This window comes from Schistocerca piceifrons, chromosome X, assembly GCF_021461385.2.
Source record: "Schistocerca piceifrons isolate TAMUIC-IGC-003096 chromosome X, iqSchPice1.1, whole genome shotgun sequence".
Lineage (NCBI taxonomy): Eukaryota > Metazoa > Arthropoda > Insecta > Orthoptera > Acrididae > Schistocerca > Schistocerca piceifrons.
The window spans coordinates 374744096-374771448 of NC_060149.1; the positions used below are offsets into that span (position 1 = coordinate 374744096).

Genomic DNA, 27353 nt, shown 5'->3' on the forward strand with positions numbered 1-27353 from the left:
TTCCCTACGGTTACCGTGATGTTCTGGTTGCTGGTTTGGACTAATTTAACGTACGTGGTATACGATTTCGGACTGGCATCCACATGTGCCTTTCCGTTTTACGTCACACGTAATTTCGCGTACCCTTTCTGTCGTGTTATCGACAACTGTTGATTTTGCTGTATTCGCAGTAGTGTCTACAGACACTAAAGTGGATTCTGTCGTCGTCTGCGACTCTTCACTAACGCTTCCTACGTCACCACGACTTTCGATCGAACGTAAAACTTGCGATCTCAGCCTATGAAACTGGTGTTCGTTTTTCTCTTGCATTTTTAAAATACGAGCATCGAATTTCTTTAATGCTGCTTTTGTCGTTCTTTTGTGAGACGTCGTCTCAGCAATAACGTGTTTCGCTTTCGTCGTAGCTTTGATGGAAAAAGCTTCGACCTGTTGTTTAACCTTGTTTGGACAGTGTCTGTGTCTGTTCTCAATTGTTTGTGCCCTGTCACGAGCGTTTGAAGCGTGATTTGCGCTTCCTTATCTTCAGTTCGTATTTGACCTAATTGGTCTTGAATATTATCACGCGTTTTTTGTATTTCCTTGTTAGTTTCTCCCAGCCCCAGTGTTATGCGCCCTTCTATACGCTTTTCCGATTCTTGAAACTGTGTTTTTTGATGTGTTACGCGCCCCTCTAATTCTTTTTGCCATTGTGTCATGCACCAATCTATACGCTTTTCTGATTCCTGTGATTGTTGTAATAAACGTTACTATATTCCAAATATGTTGACGTTTTCATCTAGACCATTTTCGCCAGTGGCCATCTTCTGCAACCCTAACCTATCTCGTTTTTCGTGCACCGTTTCCTTCACTCCCGAACATAGTGTATGAGCACTAACACTCGTTCTTCCATGCAATTGCAAGCCTGCCTAATTCAACATAATTAGGTTTCTTTCAGTATGCTGTAAGTCACTATCTACAGACTCAGCGTCTAATTCATTAGCAATGCCGTTCTCATGTCCATTCTTTGGACCATATTGAACATCTCGTGCTGCATTTTCGATCTCATACGGTATTTCTACGTGTTCTGTCTTGTGTTTTTCACGCTGATCTACCTGTTGTGTGCCCAACTCCATCCTATCAAGATCATCCATGACTTCTCTTTGTCTCAATCGATTATTTTCTCTCATTTTTGAGCATTCCACTAAGCGTTGCTGTTCACGACTTTTCCGAACCAGACTACGCATTAACATCAGATCATGAAACTTGATTCTACCCCAAAACATCATCCACGTCCCCATATTCAATATTTTAACTCATTTCCCCGTCTTTTACATTGCATTTTGGTTAATGGACTTCATTCAGGACTCAACATTACTCAGTTCAACGATGTGGTGCGACAGCAAATAAGAAATACATGAATACAGTTCTATCTACACTTACTACTCAGTTGAGTCACATTTACATTTACATGTTTTTTCCATTTGCATCAGCTTGTTGTTTGGAGGGGATTGTGTGTTTTGCATGTATCAAAGCAAACTCTCAATCTACCAGAATGCTGTAATTTCGCATCCTGACATGATCGCCATTTTGTCAGCGCACAAATGGACAAAACATCTGAACTGTCTTCTCAAGCCCATGGTGATAAACAGACATTCTAGATAAATATGAACTTGGCACTGTAAGGCAGCTAATGTAAGGTGTTAATTATAACAAAATCATTAGAAATGCTGCTGTCATGTGAGTAAAATTTATGAATTAATAAAAGTGAAAGTTTGGGGTGTATTCAAGAAAGACAAAACAGCTATTCCCTTTTTTATTCTACATGTAATTTATCAACTGTGCTTTCAGGGGTCAAGTGATACACAACAATCATGTTCAATCACTTTTGACACTTAACAACAAAATATTTAACTCTTGGGCATATTGAATTGACGATTATTAAAATCGTTATCTCTATACATAAATTTTCTTTATTACAGAAAAGAATGATTAAAAATCTTCATCAACTTATTTATGTCTACATCGTTGTAGCTGGTCAGTGCACTGGGTCGGTGGAGAATAAATTTTCTTTTTGTACCAATGAAAAAACTCTCATGTACTCAATGTGATGGTAGGTTAGTATCCTAGCTTTTGATATTTAGTGGTCAAAGCATACACAAGTTGGAGTGAGCAATTCTAGACTCAACATTTACTGTGGCCTAATGCGCAATTGTACTTTAAAAAGCGGCACCTGCAACGGCGTTGTCTCTGTGCTGGATCTGAAATGCTAATTCCCTACTCTGGCCTTGACTGAATTCACTCAGTCTCAACTTTCCTGCATTGGGTAGAATGTTAGTCTTTCCCTAGGCGAAGTAATGGCTGTTGCTCACTTGCTAAGGTTTGCAGTGATGTGCATAATTTCTTTGCCCACAAAAATTCCCACAGGAGTAATTATCTACCCATTTGCTATCTGTCGCCACAGAAAGAAAAGCTCTCAACACGCTCACTTATTTCCAATCTCTTGTGCGGTCCGCTGCGAGGTGAGAGAGAGAGAGAGAGAGAGAGAGAGAGAGAGATCTCAAAATTTTAGTTCTCAAAATGCTTTTATATAATGGGGATTTCTCCACCGTGTTGTTTCTGCGTCATCTGGTATGTCTTCAGCCAATCACCATCTCACTAGCGGTGAATTTTGTTTTTCTTGCTGGGTCACAGCCTACCCCTGTTAATGCTGTGCAGCCACTTACCCTCAGTCTTGGCCATATTTATGTTAAAAGGAATAATGTATTATTGTGACTTTATCCATTTCTGTGCTGAAGCTCTATGTTATCTTGTTAAATGGGGTTTACCAATGCCTTTAATCACCTGCTTGGTTCGATTCCAAAATGCATTTCACTTTAACTTGTTTATTCATGCCCCTGTCCATACATTGGTAGATATTGTTTTGCTAGTTTTTGGGACATGTGAGGAACTGAAATTGCCTTTTGTCGACCTAATATATTTATTATTTTCTGAATATCTCATACTGTATCGTAGTGTTGTTATGGATGAAGCTCATGTAAGGTCTGTAAAATGCGGACGCCTTACAATTTGTACATGTGTAAACCAGAAATTGTGTTAAACAATACAAAAAAGAATAATGATGATTGTTAAATGTATTTTATCATTTTGACTACAGCATATATATTTCTCTGAAGTTTCTGCTTCAAACATTCATTCTTGTCATATCCCTGAATACTGACCATTCTCCAAGGACACTCTGTATACATTTCAAATTAAAAATTTGAACAGTTTGAAAAAAAAGTCTTTTGCCTAGAGCAGCTGTTTTTCATATTGCTTTGGGTTAGTATGTATGCATGTATAAATCCTGTACAAGTGATATATGAGACTGCAAAACCAGCTCATCACATCTTGAAAAATGTTGTCTGTCAATAGTAACATCAATAGAAGAAAAAAATGACCTCTTTGACTTACATATGGCATTATCACGAATGTACGATTCCTCAATGAGGCACCTAAAAGATGGTTGTGCATGAAAACCACAGTTTCAGCCTTTGTCCAATGAATCCTTTCTTGCTAAATGACAAGCTGTTTGTCATAAGACTTTAATGAATAGAATATGTGAAAGGCGTTAATGTACTGATTTGCTTGTTTCGCAACTAGCAATTATGAGGCTCTTTGAGAAGCTCGGTAACATTTTCTTTTCTTTTTTTTTTTTCAATGCAAACAGGCAGAACTGACGATAGTACTCTGAGAAACGAGTGAAAGGGCTATGACAGACAAAAATTCTTCATTGTAGGAGATACTGTATTGTATGTAGAATAAATCTATAAAGCTATAGCTCATCGTGAAGACAATGGTCCTCCAAAATGTATTAAAAGTCTCGAATTTTCCTTGAGTAATTTCAGCACCGTTGTACGAGAATCTGATTCAAGAGAGAAACAAGTCTGTATACTTCCGGAAAATAAACAAACAAAGTTTCTGAATTCACGGAAGTACTCATACATAAACCTAACATTCTCGGCCGTTTATCTTCACTCCTTTTCGCAAACTGGTTCACTGAGTGGTGGATATTTTCATTGGAACTATAGTTTGAGTGTTTCTTCTTAACAACAAACATCGAATAACAGTGGTTGTATATCGTCCTTAGTGTACTATCACTGCTCTTATGTGAGACCTAAATACTGCGTCCTCAATCAGCTTCTTAACCATTTCACTACACACCAACGGTCAGGTTTCATTTTTAAGTTTATTCAGTTTTTTTCTACATTAAATAGCAGATCAACATTTGTGCTTTACATACTAACTGTTGGAACTGTAACTCTACTTGTATGTAAGCGAGAAAATAACGAAAGAAAACGGTTCCTCGATCTTTCCCTCAGCTTGTGTTACACAGCAAAGAAATATATACAACTGCTCATAATTTCATAGACTTTAAACTTTGAAATTACACGCCCTAATTTCTCTACAAATGTTTACATTTCATAAATGAGTAATTACACGAAAGACGAAAAACTACTACTGGAGTCGTTACACATATTTTGAAAACAGCGTGGAAACAAATGTTGATTATTACACATTGATCACTATTATATAAAACTTCTTCCAAATTTCAACTGATTTTCATGCAGGTTATGTATACACGGACACACACACACACACACACACACACACATTTACTCATTCACCCATTCACCTTCCCCTTTATTTCCATCATCTTTGGCACTGTAAGTGTTACTAGTAAGCAGAACGTAAATTTAAAATTTGTGACATTAGATTACTAGAATCTTATGTACGCCAATGTAAGACAATAATTCATAATTAGGTTTTGTGAAATGGTATTTTTTTGTATTTAGCTGATCTATTTAATACAAACTAAGTAGAAAAACGTACTAGGTAAGGCACGTATTGTCAGGTACAACATTGTGAACTGAAATACTGGTGTTTTAATCATAAAACATAGATTGATGTTTGTTAAAAAAATAGTATTTTATGATACGTCCTCTCGCACATAGACTGAGATGACAATGAAGGGGGCAGGAACACTGGCTAGGATGACAGTTCAGGGAACCCAGTACACGTCTTCTGTAACTGACAGTACTGACAACTCCGTATCTCCCTGAAGGTTTCTATGGGTATCTGCAATAGTCTTTACGCGAGTGTCATGATAACTCTCAGAACTGTCGTAACTCTTACATAACAGACTGATATCATTAATCACGTGAAATAATTACGAAATTAGGTGTGTAACTTAGTAGATCTGAGGCTTCCCAGCGTAGACTGCCGGTTTTCAGGATGATAGTGTACTTAAATACACAGAAATTCAGTGAAATCACACGACTGTTTCGGAATGTAGCATGAAAAGCATAGTTCCATCCGTTTAGCGCTACATCTAAATGACGTGCTCTACGAAGTCACATCTAACATTCAACCTCCAGCTATTCAGATTTGCATAAAAATCTCTGCCATGGCGTATGTTGTTGTTATAAGAAAATCCAGCGGATAAGAGAAATATTTTGATAACTTTGAGTGTGTGATGCTATATCAGTCTCCTGTTTGTCCTTTAAATTGCTACTTTCGTTTCTTAGACCGTAAGATTTCGTTTCCTCTTTTGCTAATGTGTTCAGTAATGTAACTTCAAGTGTTAAGTAAATGGAATAACTAAAAAGAGACGTTAGCTAACATAAAAACGTGAGTGAATTACCATAAACGCTCTGGGTAATTCAGTTTCGCTTCAGAATGCTGTCAGAGGATGAGTCTGGCTGCGGATAGTTGTCGTTATACTGGTATAATTTATAATGGCAACGAACACAAGAGCTTGCGCCTTTTTTCCTATACACAACAGAATGGTAAAAAATACTGCCTCTTTGCGGCAGCGCCCCATGTTAAAACAAAAGAGTTCCCCACTACTTTGTTTCGCTACGCAAAATCCACGTTTAAACAGGATCCTTATTCCTCAGTGGAAAGTAAGAGGTGGAAGTAGCGTCGAAATTAAAGCAGTACTCACTGTGAAGAGTGGATGTCTGCTGTAATGGATGAATTTCTCTCTCCAGCTAGTAAACTGGAGAACAGACGTTTGTTCTTTCTCATTTATGGCACCATACATAACAGAGACAGTAGATTTGCCTTCGAATTATACAATTTTTTACTTCATTCCACTAAATAAATGTCGTGTGACTAGGGCCTCCCGTCGGGTAGACCGTCCGCCAGGTACAATTCTTTCGATTTGAAGCCACTTCGGCTACTTGCGCGTCGATTGGGATGAAATGATGATGGTTAGGACAACACAACACACAGTTCCTGTGCGGAGAAAATCTCCGACCCATCCAGGAATTGTACCCGGGCCCTTAGGATTAACATTCTATCCCGCTGACCACTCAGCTACTGGGGGCACTTAATTCCACTTGACAGCAGTCAAGAGAATTTAAGTAGATTAAGATTAATCAAAACACACTCTAACACAATAAAAGAAACGACTCACCACGAAGAAATTATGCGAATGGGACGGAAATCGGTAGGTGTGATGTAATTGAACATACAAACAGTTCAAAGCAGGACTCTTCAGTGAAGACTCCTGCTTCGAATCGACCAGCGAAGACGTGTCTGAAGACGATCCAGACAGCGATTGGGTAACAACCTGGTCTCGTCCGCCATATAGCTCGACATCCAAGAATGACTGCTTGGTCAGTTATTTCATTTCTCAGCAGGACCCTTTGCTTGTCATCCGCGGTATCCTTAGAGCACAACGGTACGCCGATAATATTCTACGCCCCATTTTGTTGCCCTTCATGGCAAGTCATCCTGGGCATACATTTCAGCGAGATAAAACCCGAGCGCACACGATGAGTGTCTCTACACCGCGTCTCAGGGCTTGTGAAACTCTACTTGGGTCAGCAAGGTAGCTGGAACACTCCCCAGTTAAAGTTTGGAGAATTATGTACAGGGCCTCCTACCTGCCCGGGATTCTGACTATCTAACGCGCCAGTCGAACAGAATCTAGCATGATATCCTTCAGGAGGACATCCAACTCCTCTCTCAATTAATGCCAAGCCGAATAACTGCCTGCATAAGAGCGAGAGGTGAACCAACACGTTACTGACTTCCTTAGTTTGTGAAGACCGTGCTCTTGAATAAGTCATCCAATTTTTCTGAAACTGTAATCTCTTGTTGGTCTGTACACATACATCACATCTACTGATTTCCGTCGCATTCGGAAAATTCCTTCGTGGAGCATCTTTTTTTAGCTTAGAGTGTAATATGATCTTTCAAAATTGAAATTAAAGACTCGAAGGAAACTACTTTCTGAATAAAATACACAAACCGTTATGTATAATATGGGCACACATACTATGTGTAGGGAAACATCTTTTCAAGACTATAGACCTTGACCACTAACAGGACCAATTGGAGCAATAGTCCTATTATCAGTATTAGCAAAATGATTCCACCTATGTAACATTAACTTATGTATAATTGGATTTGGAGTTACATTATTAACTATAATTCACTGATACATTTTCACTTTAAAAATAATATATCTATATTTATAAATACCTAAAAGTAAAAATACTTCCTTAACATCTTCAGTGTCATGCTCTAATTATAAACTATTTAAGTATATGAAAAACAACATTACTAAAGTAAACATTCAAAAAATAAAGGTTAAATAATAAATCTTGAAATTATAATCATATCAACCTTGAATATATCCAATTAAATAAATAAATAATCTATATAAACCTTGGCCACCAAATAACTCACCTCAACCATAATCAAATGATTTCGATGAATAATAACCTAATTTTAAAGGAACATATCTAACAAACTTTATTGAAAGAATAGGTATAAATCATATAGAACCAGTAAATCTAACAAAAGAAAGCATACTTAAAGAAAACAAATTATGAGAAAAATCAAACTTAGAAATAAGATAGCCCAAATAAGCACCTAAAACAACAACTGTAATAGTCAAAAACTTTAAAGAATAAGGTAAAGCAATCATACAAGGAATAGGAAAAATTAACCAAGATAAAGGACTACCACCTAAAACAGCAACAACTAATAAACCAGTCATACCAAATGAAATATAATAACTTTTATCATCAAAAGAAAATCTAGAATAAAGATTATTATCCCTAGATATTGAATAATAAAATAAACAAGAAGAATAAGAAGCAGTTAAACCAGTAGAAAAAAATAAAGAAAAAAAAAAATAAACAATTAATTCATCTTAAACAAACTATTTCAAGAATCAAGTCCTTTGAATAAAACCCTACCAAAAAAGGGCATACCACACAAAGATAAACTAGAAACATTAAAACAAACACAAATTAAAGGTATAAAATTAACAATTGAGGCTATAAAATGAATATCCTGAGAATCCTTTAAATTATGAATTATTGAACCTGCACACATAAATAATAATGCCTTAAATAAAGCATGAGCTAATAAATTAAAAAGTGCAAGCTGTGGATAACCATTAGTCAAAATTCTTATTATTAAGCCAAGTTGTCTTAAAGTAGAAAGAGCAATAATCTTCTTTAAATCAAGTTCAACATTAGCGCCCAATCCAGCCATAAATATAATTATACGACCAACTAAAAGTAAAAATCAACCACAATTATAGGTCTCTAATATTGGTCTGAAACGAATTAATAAATAAACTCCAGCAGTAACAAGAGTAGAAGAATGAACTAAAGCAGAAACAGGAGTAGGAGCAGCCATAGCAGCAGGAAGTCAAGAACTCTTAGTTATAGCTGCCAAAACAATTAATATAGTAATAACTTTTATTTCAAAAGAATTAGAAATGAAATCATAATAATAAATATAATTTTAGCCACCAAAATTTAACATTCAGGCAATAGAAATGAAGATGGCAACATCACCAATACGATTAGAAAGTGCATTTAATATACCAGCACCATAAGATTTTACATTTTGATAATAAATAACTAAACAATAAGAAACCAAACCAAAACCATCTCATCCTAACAAAATTCTAATCAAATTAGGACTAATAATTAAAAACCCTATAGAAAGAATAAATATTAAAACAATAATAATAAAACGATTTATATTCTTTTCTCCTGATATATAATCCTCTCTATAATAAATCACCAAAGAAGAAGTATATATAACAAAAGATATAAAAATAAGAGACATTAAATCCAAAATTAAAGTTATAACAACCATAGAACCATTCAAATTAAAAACTTCTCATTCAACAAAAAGTCTACAATCAATTATTAAATAATAAATACCTAAAATAAAATTATAGTTCTAGAAAAGAATAAAGAAAAGAACCCAAAGAACAAATAGAAAATAAATTCACAGCCTAAGATGAAAAACTTCATATCATTGATTCCACAAAACAACATTTTCAATTAAAATACTTAAGCAATTTAAACAAAGAAATACTCACACTTTAAACAAAGAATATTTAAAGGCACTCAATGCAAAAGTAAAAGATGATATTCATGAAAATAACCAAGAGAACAAATATAAACCCCAGATTAATAATTCTGGTGCTGAGAATAAGAATACATATATAAAGTATAAACAGCTCTAAAGAAGATAAAAAAATTAAAGCAAAAAATCGAAATGAAGATCAAGACATAATTCTATTTAATAGTCTAAGTTCACCTACCAAATTTAATGATGGAAGGGCAGCTATATTTGATGATCTCAAAAGGAATCACCATAAAGCCATTCTAGGTATCAAATTAATTATACCCTTGTTAATTAATAATCTTTGTCTGCCTAAATTTTCATAAATAATATCAGACAAACAAAATAATCCAGAAGAACATAAACCATGTCCAACCATTAAAGAAAGACAACCCATGGGTGATTTGAGTGAGTTGTTGATACAGGTTTAATATACTTGTAGAATATAAAGTTCTTAAAATTGAGAAAACATAAGCTTGAATTATGGCCACTGCTGATTCTAGAATTAATAGAAGTATTTGTCCAATAATTAGTAGTGAGATTAGGTTTATTGCTTTAGATGGTCCTGTGTTTCCTAATAAGGTTAATAGTAAGTGTCCTACAATTATATTTGCTGCTAGTCGTACTGCTAGTGTACCTGGTCGAATGACATTTCTAATTGTTTCAATTAATACTATAAATGATATTAATGCAGGTGGTGTTCCTTGTGGAACAAGGTGTGTAAATATATGATTAGTATGATTAATTCATCCAAATAATATGAATCTTAATCATATAGGTAGGGCAATTGCAAATGTTAATGCTAAATGTCTTGTTCTAGTAAAAATGTAAGGGAATAATCCTATAAAATTATTAAATAGTATCATAATAAAAATTGACATAAAGATGAATGTTGTTCCATTAAATGATTTTGGTCCTAGTAGTGTTTTAAATTCGTTGTGTAAGGTTAAGTTTAGTTTATTTCAGATAATATTAATTTGTGATGGTGTAAGTCAGAACATTGATGGGATTGATAATAGTCCTAAGAATGTTCTAGTTCAATTTAATGATAAATTGAAGATGTTAGTTAATGGATCAAATGCTGAGAATAAATTTGTTATCATTTTCAATTTAAGTTTTTTATCTCAATTGTTCTTTTTTCTGCTCTTTTAATAGGGTTAGGTTTAAATGAGAAAAAGTTTATTTGATTGAATAGGATTAAAGTAGCTGAAAATATAATGAATAGGGAGAATCATATGAGAGGAGATATTTGAGGGATTTAGATTTAATTTCCCCATCAGAAGTAGTTGTTAATTTACTATTGTTTGGTTTAAGAGACCATTACTTACTTTCAATCATCTGATGTTGCTAGGTGCACTAATTGTTTAGTTATTTCAGATTGACACTCCAATGTTATATATTTTAACTAACTCCTTAGATTATCTTAGATAATCACTTGATAAATAAATTTACTGAAGTTCTTTCAATTTCAATTGGTATAAATCTGTGGTTTGCGCCACAGATTTCTGAGCATTGGCTGAAGAATACTCCAGGTCCGTTTATTGTAAATGTTCCTTGATTTAGTTGACCTGGTGTTGCATCAATTTTAGCCCCTAGAGCAGGAACAGCTCATGAGTGAAGAACATCTGATGCTCTTGTTAATACTCGTACTTCTGTATTTATTGGGAGAATTGTTCGGTTATCTACGTCTAGAAGTCGAAATCTGTCATTTTCTAGATCTTGTTCTGGTGTTATGTAGGTGTCGAATTCTACGTCTATAAGGTATGAATATTCATATCTTCAGTATCATTGTCGTCCAATGGTTTTGATTGTAATTATTGCATCTACTGTGTCATCAAGTAAGTATAGTAGTTGTAATGATGGTAAAGCAATAAAAATTAGGGTAATTGCTGGTAATGCTGTTCAGATTGTTTCAATTAAATGTCCATGAAGTATGTTTCGGTTTGTATAGGCAATAAATAATATACAACTTAGGGCATAGCCTACAATTACTGTAATTAATAATAATATGACCATAGTATGATCATGAAAGAATGATAGTTTCTCCATGAATGGTGAAGCTCCATCTTGAAGGGATGAATTTGATCATGTTGCGATTTGAATATTTTTCTAATAAAAGGTCAAACCTTTATTTGTAGAGCTTAAATCTACTGCACTAATCTGCCATATTAGAATCTAGATATTAATGGTAATTCTGAGTAACTGTGTTCTGCAGGTGGATTATTTTGTAGTCATTCTGTTGATCTTCTTATATTAGCTCTAAATATAATTGCTCGGTTTGTAACCAGTCTTTCTCATATGATTACAATGAATATAATAATTCCTACAATAGAAATTGTAGATCTAATTCTTGATACAACATTTCATGATGTATATGCGTCTGGGTAGTCTAAATATCGTTGTGGTATTCCTGCTAACCCTAAGAAGTGTTGAGGGGAGAATGTTAAGTTTACTCCAATAAATATAATTGTAAACTGGATTTTTAATTATGCATTGTTTATAGTAAATCCCACTTACATGAACCATGGACCTTGCCATTGGTGGGGAGGCTTGCGTGCCTCAGTGATACAGATAGCCGTACCGTAGGTACAACCACAATGGAGGGGTATCTGTTGAGAGGCCAGACAAACGTGTGGTTCCTGAAGAGGGGCAGCAGCCTTTTAAGTAGTTGCAAGGGCAACAGTCTGGATGATTGACTGATCTGGCCTTGTAACAATAACCAAAACGGCCTTGCTGTGCTGGTACTGCGAATGGCTGAAAGCAAGGGGAAACTACGGCCGTAATTTTTCCCGAGGGCATGCAGCTTTACTGTATGATTAAATGATGATGGCGACCTCTTGGGTAAAGTATTCCGGAGGTAAAATAGTCCCCCAATCGGATCTCCGGGCGGGGACTACTCAAGAGGATGTCGTTATCAGGAGAAAGAAACTGGCGTTCTACGGATCGGAGCGTGGAAAGTCAGATCCCTTAATCGGGCAGGTAGGTTAGAAATTTTAAAAAGGGAAATGGACAGGTTAAAGTTAGATATTGTGGGAATTAGTGAAGTTCGGTGGCAGGAGGAACAAGACTTCTGGTCAGGTGACTACAGGGTTATAAACACAAAGTCAAATAGGGGTAATGCAGGAGTAGGTTTAATAATGAATAGGAAAATAGGAATGCGGGTAAGCTACTACAAACAGCATAGTGAACGCATTATTGTGGCCAAGATAGATACGAAGCCCACACCTACTACAGTAGTACAAGTTTATATGCCAACTAGCTCTGCAGATGACGAAGAAATTGAAGAAATGTCTGATGAAATAAAAGAAATTATTCAGATAGTCAAGGGAGACGAAAATTTAATAGTCATGGGTGACTGGAATTCGAGTGTAGGAAAAGGGAGTGAAGGAAACGTAGTAGGTGAATATGGATTGGGGCTAAGAAATGAAAGAGGAAGCGGCCTGATAGAATTTTGCACAGAGCACAACTTAATCATAGCTAACACTTGGTTTAAGAATCATGATAGAAGGTTGTATACATGGAAGAACCCTGGAGATACTAAAAGGTATCAGATAGATTATATAATGGTAAGACAGAGATTTAGGAACCAGGTTTTAAATTGTAAGACATTTCCAGGGGCAGATGTGGACTCTGACCACAATCTATTGGTTATGACCTGTAGATTAAAACTGAAGAAACTGCAAAAAGGTGGGAATTTAAGGAGATGGGACCTGGATAAACTGACTAAACCAGAGGTTGTACAGAGTTTCACGGAGAGCATAAGGGAACAATTGAAAGGAATGGGGGAAAGAAATACAGTAGAAGAAGAATGGGTAGCTCTGAGGGATGAAGTAGTGAAGGCAGCAGACGATCAAGTAGGTAAAAAGAAGAGGGTTAGTAAAAATCCTTGGGTAACAGAAGACATATTGAATTTAATTGATGAAACGAGAAAATATAAAAATGCAGTAAATGAAGCAGGCAAAAAGGAATACAAACGTCTCAAAAATGAGATCGACAGGAAGTGCAAAATGGCTAAGCAGGGATGGCTAGAGGACAAATGTAAGGATGTAGAGGCTTATCTCACTAGGGGTAAGATAGATACTGCCTACAGTAAAATTAAAGAGACCTTTGGAGATAAGAGAACCACATGTATGAACATCAAGAGCTCAGATGGAAACCCAGTTCTAAGCAAAGAAGTGAAAGCAGAAAGGTGGAAGGAGTATATAGAGGGTCTATACAGGGGCGATGCACTTCAGGACAATATTATGGAAATGGAAGAGGATGTAGATGAAGATGAAATGGGAGATACGATACTGCGTGAAGAGTTTGACAGAGCACTGAAGGACCTGAGTCGAAACAAGGCCCCCGGAGTAGACAACATTCCATTGGAACTACTGACGGTCTTGGGAGAGCCAGTCCTGACAAAACTCTACCATCTGGTGAGCAAGATGTATGAAACAGGCGAAATACCCTCAGACTTCAAGAAGAATATAATAATTACAATCCCAAAGAAAGCAGGTGTTGACAGATGTGAAAATTACCGAACAATCAGTTCAATAAGCCACAGCTGCAAAGTACTAACACGAATTCTTTACAGACGATTGGAAAAACTAGTAGAAGCCGACCTCGGGGAAGATCAGTTTGGATTCCGTAGAAATACTGGAACACGTGAGGCAATACTGACCTTACGACTTATCTTAGAAGAAAGATTAAGGAAAGGCAAACCTACGTTTCTAGCATTTGTAGACTTAGAGAAAGCTTTTGACAATGTTGACTGGAATACTCTCTTTCAAATTCTAAAGGTGGCAGGGGTAAAATACAGGGAGCGAAAGGCTATTTACAACTTGTACAGAAACCAGATGGCAGTTATAAGAGTTGAGGGACATGAAAGGGAAGCAGTGGTTGGGAAGGGAGTAAGACAGGGTTGTAGCCTGTCCCCGATGTTATTCAATCTCTATATTGAGCAAGCAGTAAAGGAAACAAAAGAAAAATTTGGAGTAGGAATTAAAATCCATGGAGAAGAAATAAAAACTTTGAGGTTCGCCGATGACATTGTAATTCTGTCAGAGACAGCAAAGGACTTGGAAGAGTAGTTGAACGGAATGGATGGTGTCTTGAAGGGAGGATATAAGATGAACATCAACAAAAGCAAAACGAGGATAATGGAATGTAGTCGAGTTAAGTCGGTTGATGCTGAGGGTATTAGATTAGGAAATGAGACACTTAAAGTAGTAAAGGAGTTTTGCTATTTGGGGAGCAAAATAACTGATGATGGACGAAGTAGAGAGGATATAAAATGTAGACTGGCAATGGCAAGAAAAGCGTTTCTGAAGAAGAGAAATTTGTTAACATTGAGTATAGATTTAAGTGTCAGGAAGTTATTTCTGAAAGTATTTGTATGGAGTGTAGCCATGTATGGAAGTGAAACATGGACGGTAAATAGTTTGGACAAGAAGAGAATAGAAGCTTTTGAAATGTGGTGGTACAGAAGAATGCTGAAGATTAGATTGGTAGATCACATAACTAATGAGGAAGTATTGAATAGGATTGGGGAGAAGAGAAGTTTGTGGCACAACTTGACCAGAAGAAGGGATCGGTTGGTAGGACATGTTCTGAGGCATCAAGGGATCGCCAATTTAGTATTGGAGGGCAGCGTGGAGGGTAAAAATCATAGGGGGAGACCAAGAGATGAATACAGTAAGCAGATTCAGAAGGATGTAGGTTGCAGTAGGTACTGGGAGATGAAGAAGCTTGCACAGGATAGAGTAGCATGGAGAGCTGCATCAAACCAGTCTCAGGACTGAAGACCACAACAACAACAACAACTTATAGTAAATCCTGTAAATAGTGGGTATCATTGAATAACACCTCCTATAATTGCGAATACTGCCCCTATTCGTAAAATTCCTGCCTATTGAGATATTGAACAATGTTGTAGTGTAGAACGAATATCGTTGTAACGAGCATTAGAAAGTCTTAGACGCAGGTGTTATAGTAATATAACACCTATCACATTTTTCGGGAAAAATTTTCACGAAACAGGCAAAAAGTTTTTAAATGTGAAGTCTCAGAACAGTAGAACAACTCAATTCCTCACTGTCGTACAGTGTAGAGGTACAGAGTAGAGTGCTGCAACGCTCAACGTTTGACCGGTCACGTCTCGTCTGTTGACGGGGGGACCGAGCCGCTCGTGTCCGGCCCCACACGACTCGGCTCGGTCACGTACTCGCCCCATGTCTGTCGTCCGGATTCCGGACACGCGGATAACCGAGCATGACCGGTCACCGCTGACGTCTCAGCTCGCCTCGCCCCGGCTCGCTGCACTCTACTGTGCAAATCCAACGCCCCCCCCCCCTCCCCCCGCTCTCTCTCTCTCTCACACACACACACGCACACACACACACACACACACACACACACACACACACACGCAATGTATTTATCTCTGTCTCTCTTTCTCTTTTAATGCAAAAGTAACGTTTCCAAGAACGGGTACGTAACACAGCTAAATTCATAGAGCACTTTCTTTTATAGTATTTACTTCTGTCTTCTTAACGTCCGGGAATTTTGTTGTAAATAAAACATTGTTCACAAGAGACCAATCTGTGCTAACGTAATGTGTTGTAAGCGTCAAATAGTGCACCTGATTATGCGAATCAGTCCATATATCAACTGTCGCAGCACACTTCCGTAATAACAGAAGGCAGTATGCTGTTTCGTATTGCATCAGCTTGTTTTTTGACATGTCTGCTTATAGTAGAGGGCTGTGGCATGACATCTGCCACGTTAACTCCTCCATAATGCGCACCTAGATGTACTAATTCTTGGCCTAGTTCTCTGAAACCTTCACCGGAAACAGCATTAAAAGGTCTCATATCTTTAGCACACATTGCAACACACTTTGCTGTAATACTATTTTTTATTACTGCCGTTATTCCTGAAGGAACTGTATCTTTGTGAGATTTCTTGCAACTGTGTTTCTTTAAATGAGTGGTTCCCGATTGGAAACACAATAATGTGGAGCAGTTTATGCACCATACGTACCCAGTAGACGCACTGTTTTCGTCTACAACCAACAAAAATGTGCTCCATACTTAGCTTTTTAGACCTTCCCGTCTCTTCAGTGTGTAAACATTGGTTTCAATCTTACGTCTTACTGCACTGGCTTCCTCGCACTGCATGATTACAGAGAGAGAGACACACCACAAATGAGAATCCCGTACTGGCTGCAGTCTCACACGGATAATGACACGTGTAATGTGTTGGAAGTTACGTGCTACGTATTCGGTCACGGCATCTACGCTCGGTCACTAGTACTAGTGCGGGCAGCCTATCTAGTTAGGATGTGCTCGCCCCATCTCGTATTTTGTGCTCGCTTACTCGGTCATGCAGGACTCTAGTACAGAGATTGCTATGACCAACATTTATGGGCGTCACATGTAGCGCACGTACCATTTATATTAGGGAAACGTCTCAGTGCAACCATTAAACAACATTATGACTTTTACACTCATTTTCAAAAATTTTCAAAAATTTTGCTAGTGCAGAACGATAATGAGAAAGTGAAGAATAGTTAATTGAATATCTTGGCAGAGAAAGGAAGTTAATACAATGAATGACACTCACTCACGGTAGCTCAGCGTGTTCGGTCAGAGAGCTGTGTGCTCTCTGTATTAAAAAAATTGAGTCAAGGAATCATCAATCAACTTTAACAGATATCTTGTGACGTCCGCCCAGACCAAAAGCAATGAACTATATCGAAAAAAAAAAAGTGGTCAGCGAGACAGACTGTCAATCCTAAAGGCCCAGGTTCGATTCCGGGCTGGGTCGGAGATTTTCTCCGCACAGGGACTGGGTGTTGTGTTGTCCTAATCATCATCATTTCATCCCCATCGACGAGCAAGATGCCGAAGTGGCGTCAAATCAAAAGACTTGCACCAAGCGAGCGGTCTACCCGACGGGAGGTCCTCGTCACACGCCATGAAATTAACCGTTTGTCAATAACTAAGGACGGTTCATGACATGTGGGACACCCTAAATTTTATAATAAATGAAGAAAAATTAACAAATGCTTCCTCCAAAAACAATAGTTTCGTGTTTCGTAAAACAGAGCATCACAGTTATCGTCTTCGTCATTATTATCATGATCTTCATCGTCATCATCACATCACTGCCGCAGGCCATTGTGTAGTTGAAGAAGTAGAAGACAAAAATTAATTTGATTGACAAATGATCAATCATGCTTCGCAGTAAATGACACTGGTTGTCGTTAAGAAAGATCAGTCTGATCCAGCGTGGTTTATTTGTTGTGTGACATATGACCTAGTGTGACACTTCTGTTAGAAGCTGTGCCTCTCATTTTACACTCACGATAATATAAATAAATGTTACACTCTAAAGCGGTTCGTTTCTTAAGTTAGCTCTATTCTCATTAGAAGAAAGTACGGTGAGAAAACGGTAGGAAAATTATGGTTGAACTTCCCGCCCATGACGAGGTCATTAGAGACGAAATAAAAGTGTGGAGAGGGCTAGAGCTGGAAATGAAGCAAACACAGCTTCTGTATTGATGAGGAAAAGTATTATGACAACTGTGTACCTCGAGGTTGAATGGCGCCTGGTGGCGTTACAGTGCGTGACCCGGAAAGCAAGATATACCTGTTGTAAATGTCGTGTGAGTAAGGCCTCCCGCGGGAAGACCGTTCGCCGGGTGTAAGTCTTTCGATTTGCCGCCAGTCCGGCGATTTGCGCGTCGATGGGGATGAAATGATGATGATGATGATTAGGACAACACAACACCCAGTCCCTGAGCGAAGAAAATTTCCGACCCAGCCGGGAATCGAGCCCGGGCCCTTAGGATTATTCTGTCGCGCTGACCACTCAGCCATCGGGGACGAACATATACCTGCTGAGCATAGACGACGGGAATCGCTACAGCCTCGACACGGGTCACAAATCCAGAAATCAACTGACGTAAGTGACTTTGAAAAATGACACATCGTTATGACCAGGCGCCTGTGAATGGTCATCTGGGAAGCTGTTCATTCGAAGCTGTATTCAGTACCGGAAGGCCTGCTTATTTTGTAAAGGAGCATAGGCGGCCATGTGTGGCAAATCCGACGACAGGTTATACCATAAGACTGGCGCTGGCGCACGTATTTCGGAGCACACAGGACAGCGAACATTATTTAATAAGGGACTCTGCAGCAGACGACCTCTATGAGTTACCTTATGGCCATATTGGAGCAGCGACATGGTCAGTTACGACTGCAGTGGACACAGCATCTTAGTTTTGGGACCGTGGATCAATGGAATCTTGTTACCCGGAAGGATGAATCTCGTTTCTTGTTCCACTGAATGATCACATCCGTATACGCCGTCCTCCAAGCGAACGGCTGCTAGAAACATGCAACTCGTCACGAGCTAAGGCCAGTGAGGGCAGCGTTATCCTACTAGAGACATTCACCCGGGATTCCACTGGGCATGTGGTGGTAATCGAGGGCGTCATGACAGTTGTGGACTACGTGGAGACTGTTGTGGACCATCTGCACCACTTCATGCTCGAGATCCTCCCCGGCGGCAGTGATATCTTCCAATAGGATAACTGTCCGCATCATAAGACAAGAATCGGGCTGTTTCGGTTTGAAAACGTGATAGTAAACTCACGTTGACTTGTTGCCCATCAAAGTTGCGTTATCTAACTTGTTGAAACCATGCCACGCACAAGCTCTCCAAAAGGAGATCAATATATTATTAAATGTGTTGTCGTAATGTTTTGAGTCATCAGTGTAGCCCATCTTGGCGTAGTATTTCTTTAGGAAACTCAATATATGCGTGCGTATTTGGTTCATCAGTTAATATATTTTGACGATTCTACTTCCAGCAAAACACTATTTCCTGTTGTTTCAACACCATACACCTTTGATAATGTCACACCAAAATCAATGCGTTTCCCTTTATTTTACTTAAGAGCGCATTTTAGTTTATCCTGCTGCACATTTGCGATTTCAGTACACTGCGTCATCTGCATTTCTGTTGTGGATTCCACGTTATTAAAACTGTTCAAATGGTTCAAATGGCTCTGAGCACTATGGGACTTAACATCTGAGGTCATCAGTCCCCTAGAACTTAGAACTAGTTAAACCTAACTAACCTAACGACAGCACACACATCCATGCCCTCGGAAGGATTCGAACCTGTACCGTAGCGGTCACGTGGTTCCAGACTGAAGCGCCTAGAACCGCTCGGCCACAATGGCCGGCTATTAAAACTGTCTGAACTGTTTTCAGAAGACGCTATATTTCATAATTTACAGCAAACATTCAACTATTCCGACGTCTTTTTTGTTTGTGAAGCTGTAAATCGTGTTAGAGTTTCTCCTATTAATCGTCAGGTATATTTCCTCTGGTGTTCCGTAACATTTTTCAGTTTAGTTTTGTAGCTGGAGCCGATCCAAAGAAAAAAGTTTCCCCACGACTTCACTGTCAAATGCATACGTCGTTTCCGTTTTAGCTATTCCCAGACTTCCTACGATCAACTCTTTTCGGAATAGGTTGGCAAACAAGATCCTATACGTTTGTGTGCCTTCGCATAATGACAATGGCATGTGGTATCCTACGATTCTAGTCGACAATGTCAAGGATTTCTTACTTACAAAATAGGGATTTTAGATGACGTATAAAAAGAATATAGGTCAAAGTCTGACGCGCTAGTTGGCGTAAAAGTTCCGCACGTCAGGTCCATTCAGTAGGAAAGAAATCCACCAAGTAATGTTGCTTTAGGTATAGAAGTGAGCGGAAAATTGACCCTGTATGAATCATATTTTCACATTCTTATTAGTCTCAGATAATTCCGATAGAGAATCGGCCAGAAAATGCAAAATTCGTTCTCCTGAAAATTTTGCTAGTAGCACACGTAGCCAGCCAGATTACAGTCGATAGTTTCATACTGGATATTTACACCATATTATTTTAATGTCATCGTAAATGCGTTTCCTTTGAGTTTACTTCCATTGACTCGTACACACTATGAGAATTCACTTTAATCTGAACTGTGGAACAGACTTCATTAATGAAAATGAATATGCTTCAGAAATGATTCTCTTACCACAGACGAGATATAATAATGTGTAGGTGAATTCGTAAGGGACCAGACTGCTGAGGTCATCGGTCCATAGACTTACACACTACTTCAGCTAACTTAAATTAATTTCTGCTAAGAACAACATACACACCAATGGCCGAGGGGGACTCGAACCTCAAGCGGGAGGGGCCGCGCAATCAGTGACATAGCGCCTCAAACCCCTTGAACACTCCGCTTAGCGATATTATAATGACTCATAATTTATACGATGGAGTGTTTTGACATTCCTGTAGCACCGATGAGAATCCTAGAACTTATTTTTCGATTGTCAGCTTGTAATCTGTCTCTAATAACGTCGTCGACACGACGTTCAGTCCTAATATGCTTTCCTAGAAAGACCAGGCAGTACCTAGTGTTTTGAATAGAATCTCTTTCGTAGGAAAATTGCAGGTTCCCAGTGTTTTAGTCTGACTTCATCTACAACTGAGTTTATACGTGCAATACATTTCATAATCCTGCACGTCGTTATCACAAATACTTCTATAATGTGACTGACTATGGGTGTATCTCATTAATCCAGTAGTCAAAGGATACAATGCTCTTAAAATTTGTGAGGGGGACAGCTTTACATTCCTCTACTTTAAGGGGAAGTGCCAGTCACTGCATAAGGCTGACATGTGGTGGAGACCCAACTGGATTCTACTGGAATTTCCTCCGGGTGTAATATCGACATACATTACAGTATCATCTGCGAAAAGCCTGAGATGACAGCTAATACTGTCCGCTATTTGAGTAACGTATGCAATGATCTTCGACATTTCTGTTACATTTCTCTGGAGCGCTCTCTTCAGTTCCTGTACATGACTATCAGTCTAGGAAAACGTATTGCATCCCACCGGTCAGGAAATCTTCGATACAAACGAGTATCTGGTTAGATATCCTAGAGGAAGAATTTTCTTTAGAAGCCGTTGATGTGGTACTGAATCAAAAGCATTTCCACCATCCATATCACTTTGGATATCGTGAGTAAAGACGACAAGGTGAGGCTCATTCGATCGATGTCTTCGGAAACCATGCAAGTGCTACCTCCAAGACTGGTGAAGAACCTCTACCATTACTTTTCCCACAGCCTGTACTGTTGTCGTCGTAGAATTACTCTATTGCAAAATAATCTGCCATGTGGATAAAGCTGTTATTTCCCCTGAATGCGTGGCCGGCGATGGTATGGTCGTTGGGAAACAGGTACCACTTACTATTATTTTTGTTGCCCCCCAACAGAAACACTCGTCAGCTCCATTAAAAGTTTTGACATAAGTTGCTACTGCTTGATGAGTGATGTCTAATGTAGATATTTTAAAGTAATAAAGAGATGCTATTTTACTGTCAGGAACTAGAGGTATCCAACTGCATTGTCTCCCAGGACGTCAACGCTGATCAAACACTTTGATTGGCCAAATATCAAGGGAAGGCATTGGATGCGATGTTAATAGCGATTCGCTCCTACGTGAGCGCTCAGAACTGTAGTAACACGTCGAAGCATCAACTCACAGCGTTGTTGGAATCGTTTTGGAGAGACATTGAACCACAACTCTTCTAGTGGAACACCCAAAATTGTAAAAAAAATAGCACTGTAAGAATGTAAACATTAGAATTGAACCATGATAAATAAGACCACTTCAGCTGTATAATAAATATTTACTTCTGATCCAACTACTTTCACGGCCTTAGAGTCACATCCTCAGTGATACAGATTTATTTCATAATTTATTCCAAACGATAAGCAGCAAATGACCCAACATTCTTTTTCCAATTGTGATAAAATTGCTTAACAGTCAAGAGGTCGGTCCAATTTAAAATAGAGCAGAATGCAGGGAACATCATCCCTATATGGGAAAAGTAAGGCTTAACATCGGCGTGACAACATGAAGTCCGCTGTGACCTCCTAGATAAGTTCATTGGACTACATCATGTTGGGTCATCTACTAGTTATCGTTTGGACTAAATTATAAAATAAGTCTGTGTACCTATACCTGAAAATGTAGCTCTAACAGCACGAAACTAGTTGGATCAGAAATAAAGATCTGTCATACAGCTGAAGCAGTCTTGTTCACTGTGACCCAAAACTGTTCTTGTATAGTTGGTGCTGGGGAACGTACACTGGTATGGACAGCAGTCCATAAGTTCATAATCAGGTTAGGATCAGCTGATCTAGAAGATTAACCCATCGTAGTGAACTTACATGAGTGTTCATCAAGTCACCTAAGTGCAAACAAGGAGCGGTGATACTTCACTTATTAGGGTACTCTGTTGCCAGAAAGGGATGCAAAGAATGTCGTCATAACGAGCACCGGTCGTTGGTGACTGTAGCCGTACAATGAGACCTAACTGCGGTCATGCAAACACATCCCAGACAACACTGAGTCACGCCCTGACAAAATCTTTTGACAAGCAATACCCATAGTTTCATGTGGAATAACTAAACTCGTACTCGGGCAGCAGATTTATACAACTGAAACTTGGATTTAGCAGGCCATGCTACATGCCACCACTCTTCCATGGTCCAGGGTCGATGTTGACGAGCAAAAGGACGCGAGTCGAAAATTGATGGCTGTGGTGAATGTTTTGCATTTACTGTACTGTCATAGTGAAAACTGGTTCCTGACGCCACACATTCAAATCGGCGGTGATCTGACTGTCAGCAGACCGTCGATCACATTGTACTGATGTACAGATGCGACCTCACGTCTGTTCATCAAAGACTTCTTGTGGGTCTGAATTACGCTAGTGAAAACATTGCTTCTAGAATACTGAAAACCTAGTTAGGCACTGCTGAGGCTGAGAGTCCCCACACTTGTCTAATTTGTGACATGATACTATTCATGCCTCCTCCACTGATTACCATCTCACATCGGAAGTCCGTACACTCGGTGTCATGTCCAGTATACACCACTCATTAACAGACTCCACAAATATCGTCCGCACTCGGACTATATGCCGCACGAAACCGCGATAGTCGGGAATGGTATAAGACACAACTTGAAATGGGACAACTTTCCCTATGCTTTGTGACCACTCAGTTTATATCTTCATACATAATATGCCGATTGTATTCACACTGTTTACGTTTTAGAATAAAAAGTGGTTCAAATGGCTCTGAGCACTATGGTCATCAGTCCGCTAGAACTTAGAACTACTTAAACCTAACTAACCTAAGGACATCACACAACACCCAGTCATCACGAGGCAGAGAAAATCCCTAACCCCGCCGGGAATTGAACCCGGGGACCCGGGCGCGGGAAGCGAGAACGCTACCGCACGACCACGAGCTGCGGACGTTTTAGAATAAATGTCATAGTAAATAACACATCATAAGGTAACAAGTATGTTTAAATGTTCACCCCGCTGTACACCTGGAAAAAGGATTACCACGAGTGGTATGTGATGTTACCTCTGCCGGAACCTAGAGCGGCGCGTTTCGTCACAGGGTTATTTGGTAACCGTGATAGCGTTACGGAGATGTTTAATAAACTCAAGTGGCAGACTCTGCAAGAGAGGCGCTCTGCATCGCGGTGTAGCTTGCTCGCCAGGTTTCGAAAGGGTGCGTTTCTGGATGAGGTATCGAATATATTGCTTCCCCTTACTTATACCTCCCGAGGAGATCACGAATGTAAAATTAGAGAGATTCGAGCGCGCACGGTGGCTTTCAGACAGTCGATTTTCCCGCGAACCATACGCGACTGGAACAGGAAAGGGAGGTAATGACAGTGGCACGTAAAGTGCCCTCCGCCACACACCGTTAGGTGGCTTGCGGAGTATCAATGTAGATGTAGATGTAGATGTAGCGAATGACTTTCCAATATGCTAAATTTTAATACAAAGAGTTTGGAAGTCTGTATGATACATTCGGCCCGTTTCAAATTTACAATAACACGTAATATGAATTTCAGGGACAGAAGTATCTTTCACCAAGTAACATAGCTGGATGAAACTTGGATCATACATGGAAATAACTACTACAACTTAGCACAGAAGGTAACTGAAAGAAATGCGTAATGAGGGGAATGGAAATGACATTTCTTTTCAAAAACAATAACTACATGGAAATCAGCGAAGTTTTCTAGACATTAAACACGGCGTGACGTGGCTCTCAATATATGTGATCTCCACGGAGTTCGCTGAAGTCTCACATTGTCATCGATAAAATTGAATTCAGGGCGGAATGCTCCTCCTAAAAGCCTCACGTGGGGAAGGTGTGTAGAGTCACAAGTGACCCTGACTCGTGAGTGTATCGTGTTCTATGGTTTGGAGATCGGTACGACTTTGCAATATCATGCCTTCCTACACCATAGCGCCTGGACTATCAAAACGATCACGTTCGACAATGATGGACGCACCCTCACAAGATGAGAAGGGGGAACACGCAATGCACCGAGGAATCCAAGTGTCATCGAACTATATTACTTGGCAGGGACACATCGTGAGAAAGTTACTTGCGTCCTTAAGTTTTGCGTACCAGTATATAATACTTCAGACCTCATAGATGACCTTTGCCTAACATAATGATTATTTGTTATTAAATCAGTTCACTTCGGCACCTAAACAGCAAGACTCTATCACCACATAGTTACTAGCGTCAAATACTTTTACTACGAGCCCGGCCGGTTCTTAACCAGCCGGTTTCTGGTATGGGACAACCTATCGAATCGAATGGCACATAAGCTCTCCCACCTGTTGGATCAGTCAGTTATTGCTTCTTAAATACAGCCCTGACGGATTCAATCATGGGAAGTCTCAATAATGTATATCAAAATGTAACTTTACTTGTAAGCAAGTAACAAAACTGTATAAAAATATGATTCATTTTGATCACAATTGTCACACTGATTTCCGTTGAGAAGGGTACTTTTCCCATCTACATCACAGTGTTTGAAATAAAAATATGTTCTTGTGACCTCTTACACACAGATGTGGGTAATGAAGGAGACTAGTTCAGTGGATCACTACTACTTCCTTTCCTTGCAGATGAGCGTGACCTGTGCTCCTTTCCAAACATTGCTTATATACTTGTGTCTCCACTGAAAAAAATGGTTCAAATGGCTCTGAGCACTATGGAACTTAAAATCTGAGGTCATCATTCCCCTGGAACTTTGAACTACTTAAACCTAACTAACCTAAAGACATCACACACATCCATGCCCGAGGCAGGGTTCGAACCTGCGACTGTAGCTGTCGCGCGGTTCCGGACTGAAGCGCCTAGAACCGCTTGGCCACCGCGGCAGACTCTCCACTGAAGATATTTGTGCTAAACAATCGTCAAGGCGGCGTTAATTCACTCGGAATTTTTGTGTAGAACTAGACTGAGTTACCGCAGGACCTTAATATCTTGTTGAAATGAGTTTGCCGGCCGGGGTTGCCGAGCGGCTCTAGGCGCTACAGTCTGGAACCACGCGACCGCTACGGTCGCAGGTTCGAATCCTGCCTCGGGCATGGATGTGTGTGATGTCCTTAGGTTAGTTAGGTTTAAGTAGTTCTAAGTCCTAGGGGAATGATGACCTCAGCAGTTAAGTCCCATAGCGCTCAGAGCCAAACATACATGTGCCATGGCATTTTTAAAAAATTCGACCATTTTAAAATCATTCACCTCTTTTTACGTCAACACCGGCAAAGTGTTGTAAGTAATTACGTCGTAGAAAATAAATTTGTTAACGAAATATGTATTGTTGCAGGTGAGGAAGGCCAACCAAGAACGGCAACGCCTGTCCCGGCTGCAGAAGAAGGAGATTGGGCTCGCGACGATGCTCCTGTGCGTCGTCATCGTCTTCTTCCTCTGCAACATCCTCGCTCTGGTAAACAACATTCTGGAGGCATTCTACTGTATAAACATCGACCAGCTGGTCAAAACGAGCAACCTGCTCATCACCATCAACTCGTCGGTGAACTTCGTGATCTACGTAATATTCGGGGAGAAGTTCAAGCGTCTGTTCCTGAAGATGTTCTGCTCGCACGGCCGGTGGCTGGGCCACGGTGGCCGCGACTCGCCGGACGGCACGCACGACGACAGCCTCGTGTCGAATGGCGACGGCCGCCACTACTCGATCCGGCTGCAGCGCAGCGTCACCAGACATGCTAGCCGGCGCCAGGGGCCACGCGCCCCCTCGCCTGGGCCCTGCGTCTATTATCCCAAGCGCACCCACGAGTGGGACGCCACCACCTCCACCACCGTCAACAAGCTGTGAGGTGGGCATCGTCGGTCAGAGTCACGTGCCCGTGTGGTCTACCCGAATGCCACCACGACAGGAATGCCACCTCCCCCACCATCATCAAAAAGTTGTGAGGAGGACAGCGTTAACCATAGTCTACTACTCAAAGCACAGCCTCGAGTGTTGCAAAACCACCTTCATCCCTGTCAATAATCAGCGAGGGGGGCAGCGTCAATCACAACCTTATCCCAGTAGTAAATACCCTAAGTACAACCATCAAAGTGATGCCAGTACATCCTCCACCATCCACAAGCGGTGTGTTGGTCATCATTGGTCACAATCATTTCCCGTGAGGACTACCCCATGTGCAGCCACGACGGCCACCACCGTCAACAAGTTGGGAGGAGGGCAGCATCGACCATAGTCTACTACCCAGAGCACAGCTCTGAGTGTAATGCCACCACCCCAACACAGTGAATAGTCTCTGAGTAAGGTATCAACAGTCACAACCCTCACACCAAGTCAAAAACCCTACCTGCAGCGACGAGAGTGATACCAGTACGTCCACCGTCGTCAAAATGTTGCAAGGTGAGCATCATCAGTCACAATCGTGTCCCCAGACAGGAATGCCACCTCACCTCCACTGTCAAAAACTGTGAGGACGGCAGCACCAGCCATAGCGCATTGGTCGAA

General features: G+C 39.8%; 1 protein-coding gene across 1 annotated transcript in view; it reads left to right on the plus strand.

Moving 5' to 3' along the window:
• LOC124722367 (FMRFamide receptor) overlaps positions 1–26696 on the plus strand; it is a 309496-nt gene extending 282800 nt beyond the window's left edge. Inside the window, exon 2 of the mRNA XM_047247540.1 lies at positions 26187–26696. Coding sequence (XP_047103496.1) covers positions 26187–26696 — 510 coding nt within the window. The remainder of the gene's footprint in view (positions 1–26186) is intronic.
• Positions 26697–27353: the final 657 nt, after the last annotated feature.